The sequence below is a fragment of the Amia ocellicauda genome, chromosome 16 (assembly GCF_036373705.1).
Source record: "Amia ocellicauda isolate fAmiCal2 chromosome 16, fAmiCal2.hap1, whole genome shotgun sequence".
Taxonomy (NCBI): domain Eukaryota; kingdom Metazoa; phylum Chordata; class Actinopteri; order Amiiformes; family Amiidae; genus Amia; species Amia ocellicauda.
Window position 1 is genome coordinate 8,259,259 of NC_089865.1, and position 25,447 is coordinate 8,284,705.

A 25,447-nucleotide genomic window follows, 5' to 3' on the forward strand; every position below is an offset into this window, starting at 1 on the left:
CATGAGCTTTGTTTTCTCTGTGTTAAAACAATCTACAGAGTGACTAAACAGCAGTAACTATATATTCACATTTGGAACTGGCTGTATACAGCTGGGATTCACAGGAAGCGGGTTTTCTGGAATTTTGTAGCAGGGATCAGCTGAGGATATCCAACACATGCTCAGTGGGCTGTTCAAATCATACCAAAAATGATATTCCAGGAATGGTACAGATGGGAATTACTGATCTTGTCCACATAATATACAAATATGTTGTTTTCAATTAAATCATGTGCTAATGCACCATGATCAGCACCCAGAATACAGAACATCATATAGTAAGTATTCAAGTGCAGTGAAAAGCTAATTTGTAACAGGTTCTATATCCCAAACAAGGCATTCAGTATTGTTCATAGAAGGCAATCTGGAGACCTCTGGTGGACATCTATAACACTGACTGTGAAGAGAATTTTTTTTTTTTATTTATGCAGTGAGGTTTTTTGTGTGTTTTTTGTTACTTTTAGCTTTACTTGTTTCACTTTGGTTTTATAAGTTCATTGATTTAGTTTTGCCAAAAAAGACAGACCACCGTATCTCAAATGAGTTCTAGATTGGCAGAAAGCACAAGTATGACTCCACCAGAATTATTCTGCGATCACCCGACTTCTTCAAACCTGGAAACAACAGACATTTATGCCCCGTTTCCAGTAGCCATGTTTAGGTGCACAGTGGCCTGTCCGTTCAAGTACAGGCGTTTTCACTGTGGCTCAGGTGTGCCTCCGGCTGTACCCAGACTAGTTTCAGGAGGCACCATTTCATACCTTGCACTCACTGAGTCCCATACTGGTCTAGGGGACATGTTCTTATGTCCCTTAGGTAGCCAGACACAACATCAATGCATTTTAAAATTGTAACTACAATAATGGCGGCCGCTATCGATGCAAGAGATGCGATAGAAACTTTTCCCAAGAAAGAATATCTGTGTTTATCTTGGGAAGATGATGAAATTCGAGCACTTATTAATGTATGGTCGGAAAGTGCCATACAGGATCAATTGCTTGGCGCAATATGACATTTAAATGTTTTGGAAAAGATCACGAAAATCCTGCTGGAGAAAGGACTGTGTTGGACTGCTACGGAAGTGAATTAGGGCCACACAGGGAGTGTTTCTATTTTTTTTTTCTCTCTCATAGAGGGGGTGCGTGGGAGAGTTATATTCTGAGAAAAAAAAATCTGAATTTCTCAAAGTCAGAATTTCTGAGATAAAAGTCAGAATTGTTTAGATTAATCTCCTTTGAATAGCATGAAGATGCACCCAGCAATAGCCTTGCATCTGACCATTACTCAACCTTCTAAGCAAAGGCTATTACTTTGTTTACTTCGTTTCTCACTCTTCATCCTCTTTTGCCATTTCGCCTGGACCTGAGAATGTGAGCTCTCTGTGTCTTGTCTGTGCACTAGACCCTTTGTTATTATTAACAATTGTTAATCAGTTGGTTAGCTTCGCGGCTGTGTTGTTCATCACCGTTTACTGTGTCTGTGTCTCTGTTTGTACTGTATTAGTTATTATTGATAGCTGTGCCCCGGGGCTCCAGTTGCGCTTTCGGTTTCAGTTTCAGCTACAAATAAAGCATTTTAAAAATAATAATCATGTTCATGGGTGGCACAGATGGAACAGAGTCAATTGCCTTGTAGGTGTGTGTGAGTGTGTTGCCCAGCGATGGCCTGGTGTTCCTGCCTTATGCTTGCCGTGATCGTCTCTGGCTTCCCTGTGACCCTCACCAGGATAAACAGTTTCAAAAATGGATGGATAATCATGTTAATATAGTGCCATATATTATCCAATTGCTTGCTGTGTTGGTTTTTTGTCCACGGGGCTTTTTCCTCCACAGCAGGAGTGCTAGCAGCAGCAGTAAAATCCAAGGCCCGGCTGCCCGGTTAAGCCTACAGGCCTACGTGGCGCTTGAATCCAGCACCTGGTGCTCGGAATACACAGTGTTCTGTCCGGCAACAGTAAGGTTGTGTCAGGTTGGTGTTGCAGTGCCCCCGTGTACATGAACATTGCCTGGTGGAGACGCACTTACAGCGGCGAGCCCGCTAGGTGCTCCATTTGTCGCAGCGGCGTTTCAATTGTTGTGTGCCACCGCTGCACATTACCCTGGTCAAACGTGTGTGCGCTCAGCGATGAGCTCCTCTCGCCCCCGCCACTGTGCTGCTTGCGGCCAACGCACCTTGCCCGCCTGGAGTGGGTAGGTCCTATTCCCTGGCTGACTGGGCACCAACAGCTGGCGCGATTTAGCCGTGACATCCGTGTCCATTGCGGGGCGCCCGGAGGTCCACCATCCCACCAGGCACCGCTGCAATCACTGCCGTGCCCGACGATCTCCCACTCCAGCGAGTGACGGGGGGGTCTCGGGGGTGCTGGATCTCTGCCTCTCCCCGAGCCCCTCCGTCTCCTCTTCAAGGTTTGTAGTGCTGAAGACAGCAATTGTGTCTCCGCCTGCATCAGCCGCTATCACACCTGCTGGTATCACACCTGCCACAGCAGCTTCTCCCCCCGCGGCAGCAGCGCCCCCTGTGCCTGACGTGCCCAGCGCTTGCAGTGGCCCACACGGGCCCTCCCACTGCTTCCTGACCTCTTGGAAGAACTGAGAGCCAGCTGGGACCATCTGGCAACAGCCCCCACCGTAGCCAGGAGAGGGGAGGCTTATGCCAGGACCCAGGGTGCGGCAGAAGCAGGCTTGGTGAATTTCTCCCTTGTTAATTCCACAATAGCCACGCTTGTCTCACTACCTCCACTGTCTGCGGAGCCACGCGACCTGGCCTGCCCCAACAGGCAGTGTTGCGTCACGGAGACGCTGCTCCGGAGGGCATATGAGGCAGGAGCCCCAGGCCCAGCAGCACCGGCAGCCTGCAGCAGCTCGCTGATGGGGAGGCCCCCCCGATCACGGCTCCCAGGCCACAGCCCAGGCCACAGCACCTGTCAATCTCCACCAGCATCTCACTGGCAGGTAGGTGCCGTGCCAGACTTGCCGCCCTGCCCCCCGGCAGCCCATGGCAGCTCGTGGTAAGAGGAGGCCTGGCCTGACCCCACTCCGCACCCCAGAGTCTTGGGTGCTCCAAATTATATCAGTTGGCTACTCCATGCAGTTTCAAACATGTCCCCCTTCTGAGGCATGGTGCGGACAAGAGTGAGGGACCCGTTGCAGTGTGCGCCACTCTCCTGGAGAAGCAAGCAATATGCAATGTGCCCCCTCCGGATCCCCATCTTGGATCTGAGGCGCCTGAACCACCACCTCAAGGTGCTGCGCTTCAAGATGCTCAACCTGTGCACCATGTCCCAAGCCATCAAGCCCGGTGACTGGTTCACCACGGTGGATCTGAAAGATGCGTACTTTCAGGCGCACAGGAAGTTTCTCCGCTTCGCCTTCAAGGGCCAATTGTTCGAGTTTGCTGTTCTCCGCTTCGGCCTGTCGCTAGCGCCATGCACTTTTTCCAAGTGCATGGACGTCGTGTTAGCCTTGCGTTGCCAGGGGGTCCATGTCCTCAATTATCTAGACGACTGGCTAATTTGTTCTCACTCGAGGGAGCAGGTTCAGAAACACACAAACCTGATTTTAGGCCGCCTTTCCGAATTGAGCATCCAGGTCAGTCGAGAGAAGAGCCGCCTGACGCCAACTCAGCAGGCACAGTTTGCCTCGATTCCATTGCCATGCTCGCCACGCTGGCGCCAGAGAGAGTTGTCTCAATACACACATGTCTCTTCCTTTTCCGACTGAGAGCTTGTGTCACGGTGTCCCTTTGCCAGAGGCTGCTGGGCCACCTAGCTGCTGCATCACAGACCCTCCCCCTCAGTCTCCTCCAGTTGAGGTCGCTGCAGTGGTGGTTCAGGTCTCTCCAGATGCACCCTCGCCGTGATCAAGCACGCCAAGTCACAGTCACTCCGGTGTGCTGGAAGGTGCTCCATTGACCCTCGGTGTGCCCCTGGGGCCAGCCTACCACTAAGCAGTTATGACGACACACGCCTCCAAGCAGGGTTGGGGAGCAGTCTGCGACGCACGTGGTGTGCGAAGCAGGTGGACGGAGCCAGCATGGGCCCTCCATATCAATGTCCTGGAGTTACAAGCAGTACTCCTCGGACTGTCTCATTTCCTACCAGTCCTACAGGACAGACATGTGCTGGTTCGGATGGACACACAGCGGTGGTTGCCTCTCTCGGGGAGGCCCCCTGGTCTCAGAATGGCGCCTCCACCCTTCTGTGGTACAGCAACTGTGGAGCCACTTTGGCAGGGCGGACCTGCATCTCTTTGCCTCGGCAGAGTCCACACACTGCCCACTATGGTTCTCCGACAAAGACCACTCAGAAACCCTAGGGATTCCCACCGTTCCCCCTTCTCCCAGTGGTCCTGGAGAAGGTCAGATTCTGGTTTGTAGACCTGATTGCCCTCCTCCACGGAGAGCCGTGGCAGCTCCCAGTGAGAGCGGACTTGTTGTCCCAGGTGCAGGGCATGCTTTGGCACCCCAGTCCGGGCCTCCTCCAGCTCTGGGCCTGGCCCCTGAGTGGGAGCGTTTGATTGCCTGGGGTCAGACGCGGTATTAGCCACTATTCAGTCGGTGAGAGCTCCTTCTATGAAGTCGCAATATAAATAACAATATATATATATATATATAAAAAAAAAATATATATATATATATATATATATATATATATATATATCCCTGTTTCTACTTTTTGAAAATCTGGTCACTCTATCTAAAACTGTTAGATATTGCAAAAACATTTTAATGTATTTTCATATTTAAGGTATGAATAGTTTTCAGCCTCCAGTTTTTGCACCTAAGCCTGGAGAGTGCAAACGAGGTGTTAAACAAGTAAACTTAAACATTAGAAGCAGTTAAAATGGAAAACTTTGTACTTCTCTAGAACCAAGGTGAGATGTAGTGATAAGTAACAATTGCGCTACCATGTTAGTGTAGTTTTCATGATTCAATTGCATGTGTGCAAAATGGCCACTAGGGGGAGTATTGAAATATGCGATCCTTTGGAAATAGCTTAGAAAGCGGGTTCATTTGAATGTTTTGTTTGGATGTGTTAAGTGTGTGTTAATGTGGATGAGATGGGAGGCACTTTCTGTGTTTAATATGTTTGTTTATATGTGTAGATAGTTGCTCAGTTATATATGTACTTCTATGTATTATGAAGTGGAAGGGTTGTGTTTTTCATTTTTAAACCGAGTTAACTATTGCTTATGTGTGCCTCCCTTCATAGAGGGATTTGAATCCCATTATGAAAAAGAACAAATCTATTAAAACAAGATTGATCAATTATATTGTCTTTTACTGTATCTGAAAGTGTTTAACTAAAAACATGTCACCGATACTGATCTGTGGCAGTGGCAAACATATCAGTAGACAGCAGGAGGCACTGTCTACCAAATAATTAAGATATCGAGTTAAATAATAATAATCGTAATAATAATACAAATAAACAAAATCAAAACGCAATTATTCTGCAGCAATTATAAACAACAACAACCACATTATTATTATTATTATTATTATTATTATTATTATTATTATTATTATTATTAACTGAATGAGGATGTTAACAATAAAAACTCCAAAATATAGTCAAACCTTAGATTAAGTTATCATACTTAAAAATATTTTAAAAGTGAATTAAATTGGTTATAAATTCTGATAGACCGGTGCTTGTCTCCATGTTGTGGTGATTTATTTTTCTATTTGCTTTTGAAAGATTAAGGCTGGGATTAAATCAAAATTTTGACCCATCCCATAAAAATCAAAATACACAACTGTACAATTGCGCTTTAATTTTGACACAATTGCAGATTAATTTTGAGTTAAGTGTTACTTATCATAAATTGTTATACAGGTTTGTAGTTTGCTATTGAGGGGGGTCACAGTTTTGATTTAATCCGGCCCAAAATTGGTTTTGAGTGACTTTTGTAGCCACATGGGGGAGCCAATAAAACACCTCCATCTTCATCCATGTGGAGATCCATGCGGAAATGTCTGTCTGGAACAAGGCTGTGTGTCAGTGTTCAACAAGAATAGCATTATCAGCCTCGACAATATTTAACTGAAGTAATTCAAGTAATACCTGATGATGAGATAACCAGTTATATTTAAATTGTACTTCTTACTATGTATACATTAGCATTAGTGTAACATATAGTATACCCTACTTTAAATATATGCACTTTTAAAACACGGACTCGTTAATATCACTACATTATGAACATGTATAATAATGTTTGTTATATTTTAATAAATACCAATCTAAAATAAATAGTTCGTCTGTTGTTTACCTAGTTTTCTACTTAACCCCTGCAGTAGCCTACACTACATTACAATAGACATTTAGGACATTATATCGATGATATGCTAAACATTGTTTATTATATATTTGATCACAAGCACCAACAATAAAAACCACAAAAGCATGTGAGATTAAAAAACGATGCCAATGCCCAATGGAGATTCAGGGAGTATCCTAAAGCACCGAAAGAGTTAAAATACAAGTTGAAAACCCTGGGATGGAGCATCTCATAGGCGTGTGAGTCTTTGGTCCAACTTCAGAAACAGATCTAATTCGTCCTCTAAAGTCGCATCTGCTCCTTCATCAGTCTGATGCCCAAAACAGTCCAGATGCGGGGAGTTCATCACTGAACAGAGAGCGGAGGACAAGCATGATCTAGCCAAGCTGGCAACATTGATCATATCAAAAACTGCTTTTCAACAGAAATCAGAGCATTACATTCTACATGCAACATGGCTTTTCACTGAGACACTTGTATGGTTGTAACCTCTTTATGCTAGACGCGGGTGAGAGTCAAATGAACGCAAACAGCCGCAAAGGGCTAAGAGGATTGGGGAGCTGGACTTGAACTGACCCGGGTGCCAAGAAGGCGATTCAAGCTCGTCTCCATCAAGACAGACCTATGAAATTCAAGCAGTGAAACTTTTTTTTGTGTGTGTGTGGTTCGGACTACGACTTTCTTAAGATCCAGGTTCATTTGGTCGCAGGCACTGAGGTCCCTGCGTCTTTCTCTGTGTGCATCTCCAAAGTGGGATCTGTTGGACTGGACGCCACTGGGAGCTCTTCTTCATGCTGCAGTATAAGAGTACCTCCACGGAGCCAGTGTGACAGAGGAAGAGCATCGTTTGAATGAAAGGGTAAGGTGTGTGTATGCATTATTCCGTCTATATTTTTACAAAGAATTATGCCTTTGATGCAATTGAGTTTTGTTTTCCCCAATCCCAAAGCATTTTAGAGCATGACAATCCACAGAGTTGTAGCCTTTAATAATTGCTGATCAGTTTATAAAACAGATCAATGAATTCCTCTTTGCTGAAAGAGGCACATATTGGAATAAGTGTACACTAATGTTTTGCTGTCTCTTTTCACTCAGTTAATAACAGCGATGGTGCACTTCTTTATGCAAACCTTCCCTTTAAAAGTGAATATATGCATCTTCCAAGTAAAAGAAGTGATTTAATTGACAACTATCAAAGATGAAGTATCTCCACTCAATCTCTTTAATCCCGATTCTTTTCTGTCTTCATCTGGTGAGTTGTTATTTTTATTATTATTGTTGTTGTTGTTCATTGTCGAGTGTGTTATATGTGACAGGAGATAGTCTACTTAAACCCATATGCAGGTACCTTTATCAAATAACTTTAATGAACTAAATTAGAAATTGTGTCTGCATTTTAAAACATAATGCATGCCACATGAATAGAAGAGTCATACCAAGCAACACAGAAGAAAATGTATTGGTTACAATTAAATAAAAATAAAACTTGCAAAAACTAAGATCTGTTCTTATTCTAACATGAAAGTGAAGTCAATTAGAAATGGAGACAATTCATAATTTAAGTTTATGTGTATCGTCAAACTGTGTTAAAGCAATGACTATAACAAAATAAGTAAATTAAACTTGCATTTACTTACTTACTTTACATTAATGCATTTACTTTTTATTTTCCATTGACACATTTTATATATAGATAGATTATATATATATATATATATATATATATATATATATATATATATATATATATATATATATATATACACATAGATATATATATATATATATATATATATATATATACACATAGATATAGATAGATAGATAGATAGATAGATATGGAGACATATGTTAAAGGTTTGTCTTCACATTGCAAATATGTGGTTATATATATATATATATATATATATATAGATAGATAGATACATAGATAAATCTTACAACATAATTATATTGTATTGCAATATAACCTTTAACAAATGTATCCATATAAGGTTCCAAAAATGAATATATCTTTGTATTTAACAGATAGTCCTGTATTGGTATGTAAGTGGTTGTGTATGCATCTGGTGTATTTGTTTATTTGTATGCATAGGTATTATACAGTACTAAATTATAAGTTATATATATATATATATATATATATATATATATATATATATATATATATATATATATATATATATATATACTGAAACATTTTAATGGAAAAAGGAGTATATTCAAGCAAGCTTTGCTGTGGTACCATCAGTAAATATAACCATAAACAACAATACTGTTAAATGAATTAAGTCAAAATAAATGTTTAGTCGATAATTTTCCTGTTTTTAACTTTTTTTTAAGTGAATTTTGAAATATTGGACAATTACTGCAGTATAATTACAATAAAAAAATACAATTTGTTCCACAAATGTCCCTGAAGGGAGCAATTGCTCAAAATAATTGCTGTACATTTCCACAAAGTCACATACAGAATTTGACAATAACCTTAGTGTGCTGCCTGTGAATTTGTCCAAAGATATGGCCGTCAGTCACACGTTGATTTGTGCCTTTCAATGCTGCATTACTGTAACTCACAAGGTACTTGATTGATTTTCAGAATTTCTCAATACAACAACCTATGTTCATGGACTAAGGTATCTCTGCAAAGTCAATGAAAGGACCTAGTCCTTATAAAGATGATTGGAATATGCCAAACAATAAACAAATCTATTGGGAAATTAAATCTTGGTTTTACCTTAGCTATACTTAACTATTATTCTACTTAACTATTATGACATTACGCAGTATTGTACTTGCTCATTACAAACATATATACTACCTGGATGCTTTTTTATGTTTGAATTCATATTAATGAAAAAGCTTTTAATTACACTGTTCTTGAAAGAAGATAATAAGGCAAGAAATGCTAGAAAGGGTAAAGCAACATGATGATATAACTGGATTAACAACATCACTTTGAAATGTATTTACTATCGAAGATGTTTAGCTAAATCTAAATATTATTGTAAATAATGTATGAAAAGGTATTTCATGTTGCTTTACCTTTTTTCATATAAAAGCCAATGTATTAATAGTATGTAACAAATTAAAATGTTACATTTTTCATATCAGTTAACATTTAAAATCCACATTTGTTACAATCTATATGGATAATTTAATACAAATATGTAAATACTTTCAATATTTTATAGATTTTATTGTGGGATGCAGTTCCTGTTCTCTTACCTATTGGATATCTCATTAAATAGAATTTTTATTAATTAAGGTCAAATTAATATTGACTTTAAGAGACAAGGTTTTAAATAAACAAATATATTTTAAATATACAGCAGTATAACAGGAAAGATGCTATCAAAGCACTGCAAAGGCAAAAAGCGGGCTTAGAGATTTAATTCTGTAGCACCTCTATTTCTGTGACAGAATGTGTGTTAAACACATTCGTCAACATCTGTAACACTTTATTGTGACGTACTGAATATGCATGTCTTCCTATTTTATTTACAATTTTCACAACTCCCATCCTATTTTAATGGTGATTTTCAAGCATTTTTCTTCAAATCCAGTCGTCAAGGGTCAGAGCTCTTCTGGTTTTCACTCCACCTGGCTGTGTTATTAGTTGGCAGAACTAATTACTTTACTTAACTCAACCAATTTAGCCTGTTTCCTACGTCTAATGCAGGTGATAGTTATAATGAGACCCCCTAGACCTACTCCAGTATGGTCCTTCAGGACTGGATTTGAAGAACACTGTTTTTGCGTATAAACTGAACTCAACATTTCTGTTCTTAAAGATGACTTTATTTAAAAATGTTAAGAAGTTGATTAGAAAAGTAATTGCTAAAAATGAATTTGAGTCAGTTAATATGTACCTTTATATGAAATATATGATGTATTCACTTTATGCATCCTTTAAAAACTGAAATATAAAGCTTCAGTTACGTAAATCAAGCTTTAAAAATCATGATGTGACCAACTTCTTTTGTTCCTTAATGCTATTAGTCTTCTAAAAGCCATGCCTATGCAGTCAGTGAGGTTCATATAACTAAGACTTATATTCACTTTTTCTTAATATGAATGTTAATAAAGAAAAATAAATAAATCCAGAGACTACGTAACAATGGAAAGTGTCTTATCAGTAATCTCCCAACTGTATTATTAGTTTACCTGAGGCATTGCTTCATTAACACTGATCAGAGCTTCGTGCTCCTATGGCAGTGTAATGTAGTACCTGTAGGATACCCTACACTGGAGATGAGTTGCGACTGAATATCGAGGCGTACACGGATTCCTTGTTTTCTTATCTTAAGGAAATGGCGTAGACTGATCATGAATTATAAGAAAGAACTGAAGCTTACTTATCCCTAGATTTGAAATGCATTTCCTTTTCTTGATTTTTTTTAATGTAATTTCAGTAACCCTTCTTTTCAATTGACTTTCTTCCTTCAGACCATTACGTGTTTGTGGATCTAATGATCTATGATAGTGGTACTGTTTTGAGCTCAACCCACTGGCAACTGAATTCTGTACATGTAAAAGAGATTTTCATCACCCTGGATAGATACACAACATGCTGTGTGATATAATAATCATGTCATGAACCAATCATTACGGTTTTCATATTTCTGTCTCTTGACCTGACGTATTATATTGTTCTGAGCTCTATGAAACTTGTGTGGGAAATGAGAATTTGTATTTGTGACAAAAATCTTGCTGAGGCCAAACATATAGTCTGTATAATTCTTGGAACACAATCACAAAAGCACATCATTGCAATTGATGTAGGACTCTGTTCTTACTCTTTTCCTTGGAGACTCCCATGCAGAATCACCTTTATGGATGGCTCCCCCCTGAGAATGGGATCTCTGGGTTCAGCCAAGAACACTGCATGCAACTGCCAAGATTCATCCGGCAGTACGAACACACTCTCGTTCTTCTGACACTGAGAATTTGAGAAATAAACAGGAAGTCATATAGAGCCTGAAACCCAACTGTAGCAGTGATGATTTCATAAAATTAAACTCATTTAAGATAATGGGGCTTTAACTGTGTGAAGAAATTCAAATTCACATCTCAGGATTCAATGCCCTCGCACCTATTAAGATTTGTGTGTGGTTTTACTTTTTCACACATAGTATATATGTGTGTATGTGTGTGTAATAATGTAAAACCACATACAAACCTTTCATGTTATAAAAAAATGTGACTAAGCACTATACTCAAATTATATCAGTTCGACAATTTAAAAGCTTCCCTGGGAGCGAATAAACAAAACATGCTAACTTAGCTTACTCTGTATAATTGAGTAATTATTGCTTTGTGTGATTAAGAAGACTATCAAGAACATACCAAAATTAACTACTTAGTCTTAATGCATATGATATTGTACCTTTCAGAAACATTGTTCTTTGCCTACATTTTGTTGGTAATAAACACATATTGAACATTTATATATACTGCAATATATGATTTACTGTATTCTTGTAATTTCGAGGATTTTCATATAAAGAATTATGTAATCTTCTTGGAACGTATATAGGCCTACAGCCCCCTCCCCAATTGTGCATAAGCATTAATTATTCTGAGTCATATATCATCTGCATTTGTGAAATAATGTTTGAAAGGTCCACAATTGAGTTTTCTGAGCCTATATAAGAAATATGCTCAGGGACTTGTTAGAACTGCAGTAATGAATTTGCAATCCATTGAAAAAGCCATTCTGGAAAGTTCAAACTTCAATGTGAATTAGATGCTGCAGTTCAGTATGGAAACAGAGCAAAGTGTGAGTGTGACACAGCAGGTATCAGGGGAAAACACCTGTTGAGGAAATAATTCACATCTATAAGGGCTGGTATCTACAGACTTATAAACACCTCTTATAAGTTTTAAATTGTATTTTCTACTTTATTTTATTTTAGTTAATTTAAAATACAATACTAAGAAATATTTTTTGATATAATACAAGTGTCATTGCTTTAAAACAATGCAACAGAAAACTATACATCTATATTATAACAACACATCAGCGTAAAATTAGAAATTCAAGCAGCAATTTTAAACATGAAAATCAGTATTACAATGTACCACGTTTACAATTACTTATTAATATTATAAGGTTAAACAGGAAAAATATGCATAATGAATCCACATTCCAAACTAAAATTTTCATACCCTCTTATTTTTATACCAATACTATCTTCAGAAAGTAAACAGACACAGTTTAATCTGTATAATTAATCCTCTTTCTCTCTGCTCATTCAAAGGCATGTGTGCTCTTAAAGTAAATTGTAAACATTAATTTAAGAAATATTGTCAATAATGTGAATAAATTACTTCAGTTTGGAGACAGCACATTTTAATACAAACTTTGAAAGGCTTTAGTTAGGACAACAGCAGGAGTCCGGGGACAATCTTCAGAATAAAACTTACACACATTCTTTCTGTGGAGGCTTCTTCTCCGAGTTCAATTATGTCCGATTTCATTATTTATTTATTTATTTTATATTTAAAGACATACTAGCTAGAGAAAGTGTAATAAAAACTTGCAGGGGGATTAAGCACATCCCTTAATCTCAGGATTCTGATAATACAGCATGGGCTGATTGATTAGTTTTTCAGGAAGCTTATGTCAAAAAAACTAATCCGTCTTTGGATTGTGCCAGGCTTGTAAGGTTTTCCGCTCCGGCACTTTATCATTGCGACGAATTACAGAGCTGCTGGCCTGCGATAAGGCACTCGTTTCTTTCATAGTCCTGTCCCTCTGGACAATAAAATGCTGTTTATATTCTTCAGACTGCTACAGCCGAGTCTTCAGATGAACCCCTCATAGGATTTGCCTTGTGAAAAAGAAACTTACATGGATCTCAAAATTGCTGAGAAACTGAGAAAAAAAGTGCAGTTAAGCTTGTAACCTACAAATTCTTTAGGGACTGATTAAAATGGGATTTTAGATAGTTTGTCTATAAATACAGTACTGCTTCAGTTTGCAGGAATCATTTTGGGACTTATTCCCAGTAGATGTATATCTCTGTTCATATTGGGGTCACATTTGTGCCAGAATGCCAGCCATCTTAATCTCCCATAAACAATGTAAGTCTGTACAACTAAAACCCGATGTGTTCTCAGTCTGGAAACTCTGCATGAACTCAGACCTTACTTTGAAGCAACTGGGGGAAAAAGTCAACATTTCGACCAAATTGCGTATTTTTATTTTAAGATTGATTAAACAATAATTAGGATTAATTTAATTATTTAATTACAATTAATGACAACATTATTGATATTTTGCAAATGTAGTATCCTTATTGGCTCTGCATATGTAAATTCAATTATTCTAAGTATGCTGGGAAGTGAATGTTGATTTTCCGCGTAGCCTTCTAATAAAAAAATGGGAATATAATGGGGGGAAAAACAAAAACAATATCAAAGGCAAATTAATATTTAGTTCATAGCTTTTAGTTGTACTATAATATTAGTTTGTGGGCTGTGCACATTAATACTTTTTTTGTGATTAGGAGTAATTTCACATTTTCTATTAAGGATTATTTATTTAATGGAAGGAATATTTAATTATTTTGTTGTGAAATGCCTGAGATAAAATATAAAGCATAAACTTAATCTATCTTTAAACATCTAAAATTAATAATCCCACTGTTACAATTGTTACATGTGTTTCCCCTGAAGTTACCTCCCTGGTTAGAGCAGCTGCCTTTTTCTGAGTTCAGTACAGAATAATTGGTATTGCCTGTTAGTTTATGTTGTGTAATAACTTTTTGGTGCTTGGAATTGTAATTAAGCCACACTTTTAATTAAGACAGGCACTGTAGGCTGACCTGCGGCATTAAGCAGCTTGGCATAAACACATGTTTTTTTCTAAGGATAATGCTGTTACACTAACAGTTTCTATATGATTAGACTTTATACATTTCCTTGTGAATTTTGAGAACAAAACGTAAATGAAAATGGACAGTGTCAAGCAGTAAATACATGGTTTATTATTTTATTTTATACCATCATCAAAATAGTATCAACCAACTGCTTTACTTACAAATAATTATAAGAAAATATAATTTAGTTTCTAAGTAAACATCTTCCAGGAACTTGAACATATATCAGCAGTTCAGACGTGTTATCTCGTCACAATAAAATACTGTTCATGTCGTTTACATTGTTATTGTGACAGAAGAGTTTGAGCTGCTCAATATACCCACACAATGGTTTTTCCTTTGTTTCCATTTCAGTGCTTACAGCTGTAAAATGTTGGGCTAATGGATGATGATGTACAAGTACACAAAGTATAGTCAGGCACCCTGTGGAAAAGGGGACTCACCGTTCAAGAGTGTCTGTGTTTGGTACTTGATGGATTTTAAATTTGGAGAGAAAACAAAAACAACTACACAGGCTGTGCTTTGAACCTGAATATAATGAAATAACATTGTGCAGTATCTAACAATAATATCTAAACATATTTCCTGTGAGGAAAAAATATACACCTGTGTATTTCCTGTAAGGTATGCATCAATAGCATATTTGTCAAAATCTCTATCTGTGGACTGCTTTTAAAAAAATTTCTATTGGATTGAGGCCTGGAGATTGTGAAGGCAAATCAACAATGCAGATTTTTATTTTGTTTCCCGTTAACCAATACATCACAAATTTGGATGTGTGCTTCAGATATTTATTGCTCTGGAAAGTCCATTTGTAAGCTTTAGTTTCTTGACGTGTTGTGTGTTAGGTGGATTTATATAATATTTAAAAGAAAAACAGGAAATGTATACAGCAATACAAAAATATAAATAGTATTATTCAAACAAGTGATTTAAGAAATACATCTTTTCATTCTGTTTTTCTTTAATATCTGGATAATAAATAACAAACTGATGTATCATTGTGGAAAAGGGCAATAACTGATGCATGTTTCTCTCAACCTTCAGTCTAGGGTAATAGTTTAGTCAGTAATTACTGTCTTGCATTGGAAAAGGGCAATAACACTGCATGTGAATGAATTATAAAGCAATCTACTCATTAATTAAGCCTGAATTACTTTCCTCCATTAAAATAGCTTTGGCAACCCAAGAGTATACATTTTATCACTTAAAAAAAATCTTCTTTGATAATCCCTTCTCTTCGTTTTCATTTTTTCTCCATATGCTGAAGGCTCTGTTTTAACTTGTCACTTTCATTCTAACAAAGTGCTGTCGGCTATTCAGGATGTCTTGGCACGTTTCTTGTGAAGTACCTATCTTTCTTTACAAAATGGCAGTAGTGTTTCTTTCACTCTATCTCTTTTTTCAGTTTTTTTTTTGGAGGTAATCATCCACAGCTTTTCAAAACTCTGTCACGCCACAAGCTGTTCAAAGAATAGAAACATTTGCTCTGTCAAATTAGATAGAACTGACTTGCAAGCTCATGTAAATTAATCAAAATACACTTACTCATTATGAATAGTATGGACTGTTTGCACGCTGCTAAGTTAATAAATAAATAAACAAGGATTTGAGTATGACATAGATAGATTCTAGATAGATAGATTATAGACTTCCTTTAATCTTCCAATATTTACTAATTCACAACTGTTAAAATTAACTAAAATGGTGGAATATGTATATCCAATGGCGTACTTTACGGAAATAGTAGGGAAAGGTGTGCTGTGAAAATATTATTACTAGGGCAAGTTGGCATAAGGACAAGGATTACTAATAATGAATGTGCTATAAGAACCTCCAACATCAAAAATGACTCCATACTACAGTATCCACTAATAGTACAGTTTTCAATGAAAATGAATTGCATCAGAGTTAACAACAAAATGTAATAGCCGAGTCAATCACTTAAAAAGAAAACATGGTAGTATAGGTTATACTGATGGGTTTTTGGTTGTTGCTGCTGTTGTTGCAGTTTTGTTTTTTCAATAGTCACCTAACCTAACCATTGCTAACCTTTTTTTGTGAAAATGTATTGTTACATAATGTACAGATATCCAATTGGGAATGTGTTGGGTTTTATCTGTATGGGAAATTAATTCATGGACGCTCCCAGTGTAGGATGGCTTATTGTTCATAGGACTCAATCTTAAAGCAGGCAGTGGTTTCAGGTGTTCAATTTAAACTTCATGTTTTAAACAAACATATTTTATAATATACTTCTATCAAGAATAAACACAGATATGGCAAGTAAAACACTCTGGTAGTTTGTTTCCTTAAGTAAATTAAAAACTGCTGACTGAGAGGAAAAAAAGTAGGATCCAAAACATTAATAGCAATACTGGAAATGCACACACTCTGCTTTATAGAAAACAGTGTATGCATGATATAGCATTTATAAAGATGAATACAATTGTGTTGCTTATGTTGCAATTCATGTAAAAATTACAGTGTTCAGTTGGTGTAGATAAAACCCAAAGTCAATAATTTGTGAAGGTCAGTATCATATATTACAACGCCAGACATTAATTTAAGGTTTTATAACTTCATTTTGTATTTTGTTGTATATCCAATAATACCTTTGTTGATTTATTTTCTCATTCAATTTGATTGATTAAAACCACATTAATATAGTTTCATTATATTCTGCTATGTCATTTTAGGTTATATATTACAAGTATTGTCAGTTGAGCTTTTTGTTTCTCAGCTAAGGATAAAAATAAAACAGTTTTATGATATTAAACTTTCAAACCATTTTCAAAAACTGACCCAAAGCATTAACTGCATCCTAAAATGGATATGCACAAATGTAAGTTAAGAATTAATGGGATTATTAGAGACATAACATTTAAGTAGCAAGTCAACATTATATTAAATTCAAACCAATTAATAAGCAGTAACACTGTGCATGAGAAGCATTTCATTTGTGAGTAAAAAAATAAGAAATTGGGAATAAAAGTGTAAAAATCACACTTTTACTGGTGTGTTGTCTCATGCTATTATATGCTGTGGACCATTTGGGGCTTATCATTTGGACTTGTAGGCTAAATCTAATTCATCTTTCTAAACATCTGTCAGCTGTAGGCTGTCATGAATCGAAGGGTGAAAATGTAATTCACTGATTAAGGCCTGCTGTTGCTATATTAGCTTGACTGATGGAGGCACATTTATTTATTTATTTATTTATTTATATTTTAGGTGATCCTATTAACTTTCATTATAAATCTACATTTAAAATGTGTCACTGAATACTTTAATGTCTACTTGCATGTGCATAATATTACATATGCACATAAATTCAGCAGATCTTGGTTGAAGCTGGACGTTTTCAGAAGTCCAAACAGAACAGTAAATATAACCAATTATGCTGTCAAAATCTGAAATAAGTAGTAGTAATTGAGAGACTGACATCGCTTCAAACTACCAGGCATTTCATGTGTATAAATGAACGTTATAAAAGCATATTTTAAAATTTGCTTTCAGAACTGTAATTTATACACGTTCAATTAGAAATAATTTATTTTTTGCATGTTTTTACAAATTAATTTAGCGACCTAGTACATTAAAGGTACCAACTGTCAATCACCCAGAAGAGAGACATCATTTTAGATATGCCACATATATCACGTGATTAGTTGCCGTTATTTGCACAGACTTCCTTTTCTGACTTTCTTTTCTGAACACCTGTCTTCTGTTGTCATTACTTCAGTGATTAAGAGTGATAGCTTTTGTGGTAGGCTTTTCAAGCCATCAGAATTGCAATCTATTCTTTACAAAGGTATGGGTTTCATACCAGCCTAAGGGGATGCTCTAAACCAGGACTGTGAAGACAGTCTCCAGAGGCCAGTCCTTTGTGTGAATCATTAAAAATTTAATGCACTGTAAAGTTCAATCTTCGGACGGGGGGGAGAAGGTGGCTTAATCTGCTGAAGCAGCTTGTCATGTTAGATTTAAATACAGGAGATAGTAGGCAAGGAAGAATTTGTGAATCAATCCCATTATGTGTGCTGTAAACCAAGGTAACACTGGCTGTGTGCCATCAGTGCAAAAAATGTGCAATTGTGCAGAGCATTCGAAATGTTTCACAAGAGTGATGCTGGGCAGCAGTTAACAATGAGGGCTTAGAACAATAAATATTATCATGGCATACAACATTAGTGGAAGAATATTATATTTAAAATATTACAAGATATGACATTTATATTATTTTTGGAACACTTTATAATAATGGGACTGATTCTTTACCCTAACCTTGTTCCACATGTTATTTGCAGTAGAACTGTGATGAAATGCAAAGGTATTCATGTGTTATTCCTGTGGTATATATTTCACATGTAATACTTTTATGTATTGTGAAAGTTAGTACTGTATTTATTATGTAATATATAAAGTATTTTGTATCACATATTTACTCTTTTGATATTGCTCATTTTACAAAGTATGCTTTTGTACTCTGAATAATATATCTATCAATAGATCTATATCTTTAAAATGATCCATTAATTCAAAGTTTTTCAATTTTACAATGTAGGATGCAAATAATTTGAAGTGATTGTAATGTTAATGTACTAAATGTAGTTCTCTACAGTGTTTTTATAGGACATATTCTTTAGCTTGATCTTTAACATCTCTTTATTAAAAGAAAAAAGACAACCTCTCCCATTTTGAAGACAATCAACACACTAATCCAAGCAACTGGATGTATTTTTATTTTAGTTCCCTTTTACTTAAAAAGAGGGCTACATTTTTAAAATGAGTTTGCATTTCTTAACTTTCAGTCTTTTAAGTAAACTCCTGTCAAAAATAAAAATAAACCCTGTAGTTTATTAAACTATCATTGCCTATGCAAAATAAAGGGCTCTGTATGTGAGATAATTCACGGTACATTCAAAGCTTGTAATCTTAGTGTTGCTGATTTGCTACAAGAAACCATTTCTAGTGTTCAAAGAATAGTTTCATCCTGGCAAAGAATTGCTCTTCTATCTGTGGTTTCTGCTAAAACGGCATTACATGTCACCCATTTCAGCAACACACATTTTCCAGAAATCCCTCTTAAATTATATTCAGTTAATACTGTTTCACAATAAAAATGTACATTTTCCCAACATCCTGGCAGATCGTTCCCCTCAAGCAAGAAACATACATCAGTTCACACACACACAGGTTAGCTAGTCACCGAGAATGCATTTTAACAGCATCTTCCCAGATGATCCAAAAACCAGATGCCTCTGACTTCTTAATAACTTTCTAGAGGCTAGTTCTGGTCACCATGGCAATTACCTTTATGTCAAGCTGTAAAAGATATGTCTACCCAAGGGACACACAGTCAGCCAGCTCCATAATACTCATTATAGACTTATGTCTTGGCTGATCCATCCCATCTTGTACTTTAAAACTCTTCATCTTACTGGGGAAAAACAGCCATAGCTAACCAGTTGTGGTTATTATGTTTTACTCTGGCATATTTTATAAACTACCACTTCAACATCTGGATTGTTTTGCAATTACATTAAAATGTCAATACACTGTTGTATGGGGATTCGCAGCTTGCAAAAACAGCATTTGTAAATGTGTCAATATGCAAATTAAGGAAGATATATAATAAGAATATAACTCAGAACATGATTACACTCTGATTCAGTATCCGTTACAGTAAAACACTGCATTTATAATTTATACATACAGATGTACATATAGAATATGTAATGGAAATATGTAACAGTTCTGTTTCTGTTGTTTTCAGCAGCAATTTAAATTATTTTGAATTTCCTTCTAGCAAAGACTTTCTTGTCTGTATAGATGTATCAGTGGCTGATCAAGCATAAGCTACATTCTCATTTGCAATTACAGTACAGCGTATTATAAACTGTTTTCATCTTTACCCGAAATTCTGTATTGGAAATGTAGGCTCAGTTATTGTCTTTCCTTTTCCTCGTGTAACATATGAATTGCAGATTTGAAAAAGAAATCTAATTGCCTGAAAAAAAAAACACAAGCTTGTGCTGATAAGGTGTGAATGCCAATCCCCATTGTTAGTCATAGCCACGTACCCCACTGACGCAGAGCCCTTCATCCACCAGAAGACTGGGTGCTTTTGATCGATGGCAGGACGGAAACTGAGCCATTCCTCCTGCAACACAATTCGAAAAAGAAGTTGATCTCCGTGGTCTCTTTCAAATTCGTTGTACCAGCTTCTTTGATGCTACTGTCCATAGTGATACACGGTGTGCTTTGTGACGTGGTGCGTCATTAGCGCTGTTAGATGTATAGACCATCACAATATTCTATCAATGCTGATAGCACAAGGTTGTCTACATCCTCACATTATTAAAGTCATGGTGCCCTTCACAAAAAACAAAAACACCTCTAGTCCAGATCATTAGCAATACTTCATATCCAGGGCTCCTAACTGAACAGTCAGGGATACAAAGTAAAGCAAATCAGTTAGGCAGGCAAGGTGTGGCTGCCCCAGGTTTCACTGTTACCCATGCTCAGACCAGCATCATTTTTGGTCAACCATGATCTTCTATTTCTCTACATTGACATTAACATTAAGGACCTGGCTTCTCTGCAATCATATGGATGTTCATACATGTATAGAAAGTTTAACATGTAAAGGTGTCAGATCCCCCGTAAAAAGAAGTTCCAAATTGCTGCTTTAGTAATGCATCTAGTTTGGTTATTGTCTGGTAAGCTACTCAACTTTAAGAATTTGTTTTTATGGATTATTGTTGAGTTTTCAAAGTTATTTTAATGCTTGTTGTATAATATGTAGGTCTGCGTTAATTGCAGGTTAAGTGTAAATTTCTTTTTTCAGTATGCCTATAATGATTTTGCACTTCAACATTTACCATCGTAATGACGTTACAGTCATCTGAAACACAATACGATTGTAATGAGTTCTATATAATGTAAATCAGAAAATGTTAGTGCTATTAAACTGCTTAGAAGGTGATGCTGATAGAAAACCTAGTTTGTTAGTTATGTACACATATGGTTCAATTATGCTTACAGCAAAATTATAATTAGGAATAAAACATAGCAGGTCCTTCCATGAGATTTCCAGCAGACCTCCTTAAAGCACTCGCATCTGCTACTACAAATTATACCCTCAACCGAGCCTTAGGAAAGCTAGCACATCTAATTACCAATAAAATACCAGCTAAGCTTATTGCCATGAATTATTAAGACTTTATCTGAAGTGGACCAGGAATCAATCCTGAACCAGAAGGGCTATGGGGCATCACATTCCTCTGTTCCTGCGCATAATGTACGATGTTTCTCGTTTTATAATTTTAAGGGAAGGCAAAGAGTTTATAGCCCAGACTAAGAGGTAGAAATCAAACTACAATATCTGGCCTCTGAAAAAGACAGACTTCTTAAGGCATGCATTCAAAATCAACAGAAAAATCTCAAGTGTGTGTATCTCCTAAAAATGTATTCATGAATATTTTATTAGGATTCAAGAGAAGGATTTTAAACCTTGTAATAATAAATCAATTTAAGCAATGTATGTCCACATTATAACACACTGTACATAAGCATTCCTGAATGGTAAGAAATTAAATAATATATATTGGGTTTTTTTTATATCTGCTTTAATGTTGTTTGTTTGATTATGTATTTAGTACTGAGCTGACAGAATGAACTCTGATAATCCTCAATATCAGATTAACATCTGCCCATGTCCTATTTCCAAAAAGTCCAATGTAGTAACTGTAACTATCAATGTTTATAGAAAAAATGTTGTGTCATCATTTCTGCATGGAAGCAATTCCTTATTTTCTTTTTCTTTTAAAGGTTTCATGCACCAAATTACAGATTCCAACAACAGAGCTTATAGAATGGGGAGAGACTGACAGTGAAGAAAATGTAGCTCACAACACTGCCAGTCCACGGATTGTGAATCCTCTACGTCTGTTTGCTAAGAGCTCTCCAGGGCTCAAACAGAACATCAGGGAAATAACATACTTAGAAAATGTTGAGGACTTCTGGGACTGGTTAGCTAACCAGACAGATGTTCAGGAAACTCATGCACGAACTAAACGCAGACCCATTGTGAAGACTGGAAAATTCAAAAAAATGTTTGGATGGGGCGACTTTCATTCCAACATTAAGACAGTTAAACTGAATTTGCTGATTACTGGCAAGATTGTCGATCACGGAAATGGCACATTCAGTGTGTATTTTCGACACAACTCCACTGGCCTTGGAAATGTATCGGTGAGTTTGGTGCCCCCTTCCAAAGTAGTGGAGTTTGAAATGTCTCAGCAGTCAACACTGGAAACCAAGGACTCGAAGGCTTTTAACTGTCGTATTGAGTATGAGAAGACAGACCGAGCGAAGAAGACAGCCCTGTGCAACTTTGATCCTTCCAAGGTGTGTTACCAAGAACAAACCCAAAGCCATGTCTCCTGGCTGTGTTCCAAGCCATTTAAGGTCATATGCATCTACATTGCATTCTACAGCATTGATTACAAACTGGTACAAAAAGTCTGCCCTGATTACAACTATCATAGTGACACTCCCTACTTCTCCTCAGGTTGACCACGTAGCTGCATGTTCCTTGGTCTCCTAGATTTTAACTGAGTACGCAGACCAGTGTTTTCCCCGTTACTCTGAAATTACACCATGCCTTCCTTCTGCTCACATCTTTGAACTTTTCCCAGACGTATGATTAGGAAGATTCTGTGGATATATGTGATTAGTAATATGCTTTCCTGTATTTGCTAAAATGTAAAAAAAAATATGAATAATAATAATACAAATACATTGACATATCCAGATAAACATCTGGAAACCAACAACTTTATCAAACATTGAACATCAGGTATTTCCATATTGTTCAGATGTATTCACAGTATGGTGAAAGGTTTTTCTACCTTTTCTGACTGTGAGCCATAATGTATTTGTATTATATGTATGTACAAAATATTACAAAATAAAAATAACAATTTCAGCTCTTAAATTTCACATGGAGTCTGTCAAAAGACAGTAATCTGACTGGTATCTCCTATTTTGTACAAATTATTTTTCATCTATCCAATAGAAAGTGTTAATTACAAAGAAAATATGCTATATAGGAGATACTCAAAATATATTAGTGTAAAGTGTACAACAGCCAAAAGTTTTGCCATCTAACCTGGTATAGAAATACATATGGAAAACACAGTTAAGTGATTGATAGGGGAACCACATTTTCAAATATAACAATCATTAATGTATATTTTACAATATTTTTTTAAGACTGTTGTTGTTATTGGTATTATTTATATGAAATGTATCTTCTCACTTCAGTGTTTTACTGCTGTTCACATAAAACTAACAAACGTTTCTCTAGCATTTAAACCAAATCTCATTCAGACATTTCTGTTCTTGCCAATGCTCAGAGAAATTAAAATCCTAGACATGTTACTTCTAGCTGTAAGTTTTTAATAATGAAGCATTCTTTCCCATAGTAAAACATATATACAGATAAATATATGTGTGTGTATATATATATATATACACACACACTAGTAGATTTCATTAAATAGTTACCCGACTCAAAAATTGCTATTATGTTTCAATAATGTTACAGTATTTTATAATCAATGTTCTTACTTCGTGCATCTCTAAACTGGAACATTTTTACGGGGTATTGGGCAGGTAAAATGAACCATCTGGTAACCTAAAATAGGTACTAAAACACTTTAAGAAAAAAACACTCATATGCAAATTTACTGCTGCAATATATATCAGTTGGAGGGCTGCATTACAGTATCATATTCATTTAAAATGAAGATTCATTTAAAAAACGCATTTAACTATAATAATAATAATAATAATAATAATAATAATAATAATAACTGCTTACGATACAATACCTTAAATCTAAGATGACAGAGATCACTTATCTACTGTACATCTTCGGTGTACCATATTTATGATGGAAATATTTTTGTTTGTTACATTATTATTAACAATATTATCATCATTACATGTATCATGACTCCAGCTGACATTGCCACACAATCCCTTGAACACAATCCTTGAACAAATGCATTAGAACAGATCACTTCTCTATATAAAAGGGAAAATAAAATTACTTAAAATTAATGAACACATTATTTTCTCATCTAAACCAAGCCAAAGACATAATGCAATTAAAGTAAAACTGCATAGGCTAGACGAAACTGACATAAAGGAGTCACTTGCACATTTCCATCCCAGTATATTTAGATTTATAAGCAGATGTGTACAATACTCAGCAAAAATAATGTCATGTGGTATCCTGAGGAAACAGAAAAGCATGCCATTTAGTTCTAGTTTCAAAATATTTATCATATTGTAATAAATCTATTGTACATCATCCTGAAATTGAACTAAAAGATATGACCGTTTGAATGCTTAACCATCCCAGTCCTTTGGGTTAAAAAATATATTTTATGAGTCAACAAAAATAATTTAATGGTATCAGTTTTTAGAACATAATAAATGTAAATATAATACTACACATGACAAACCAACATGTTTATTGTTTTAATTTTGTTTTAGTTATCTATTATGTATGATGCAATGTGTGTTTTGTGTAAGTCCTACATTTCTAAACTGTCACTGTACTTTGGTTTACGTTAAAGAAACAAGAGAATTATTCATGTTCAGTTCAAATGTAGACTGAATTGTTTCATTCTGGTGTACATTACTGGTGATTTCTGTTCATGTAGATTTTTAACGGGTATTACAACAGCCATCTTTTAGGTTTTATGTTGCCTCTGTATAACATTTCATTTTGAATGACTGTAGATGTATAGTTTTAAATAGTTTTATATACATTTTCATTAGGCCTTTTTTTGAGAAACTGTGTAGGTTTTAATTGGCTGTGAAGTTCACAATACAAGCTTAAGGCTATGTATAATACTTATAAATGTGAGAATTAAAAGGGTTTATTTTGTTAAAATTAAATTTTGTTTGTTAAAAATCTAATTATTTGGAGTTTGGAGAGCTCCCTCTTTGCCTCTCATAAATCAAAATGAAGAACAAAATATATATTCATATCATTATGATATATATTAATATCCTATCTGTCAAACCCAATTACACACCTTACTAAATATTCAGTGTTCAGGTGTTCTCATACCCTATAGATAGATCAAATATTATCATAAATGTAATACTAGACAGACGAATAATCACCTAGTAGATCCAAGAAACCTCTCGAAGATA

The 25,447-nt window shown here is 36.1% G+C and overlaps 1 protein-coding gene across 2 annotated transcripts; it reads left to right on the plus strand.

Annotated features, from left to right (window-relative positions):
• The first annotated feature begins 6,585 nt into the window (after positions 1–6,585).
• On the plus strand, positions 6,586–23,934 carry nxph2a (neurexophilin 2a). 2 transcript variants are annotated; one of them, XM_066688190.1, is made up of 3 exons: positions 6,586–7,184; positions 7,416–7,572; positions 22,043–23,934. In XM_066688190.1, exons 2-3 carry the CDS (start codon positions 7,519–7,521, stop codon positions 22,787–22,789), a joined length of 801 nt encoding a protein of 266 aa, XP_066544287.1. In that variant the 5' UTR covers positions 6,586–7,184; positions 7,416–7,518; the 3' UTR covers positions 22,790–23,934. The 2 variants fall into 2 exon arrangements, with proteins under 2 accessions (XP_066544287.1, XP_066544286.1); XM_066688189.1 differs by having other exon boundaries at positions 6,586–7,179.
• The last annotated feature ends 1,513 nt before the right edge of the window (positions 23,935–25,447 follow it).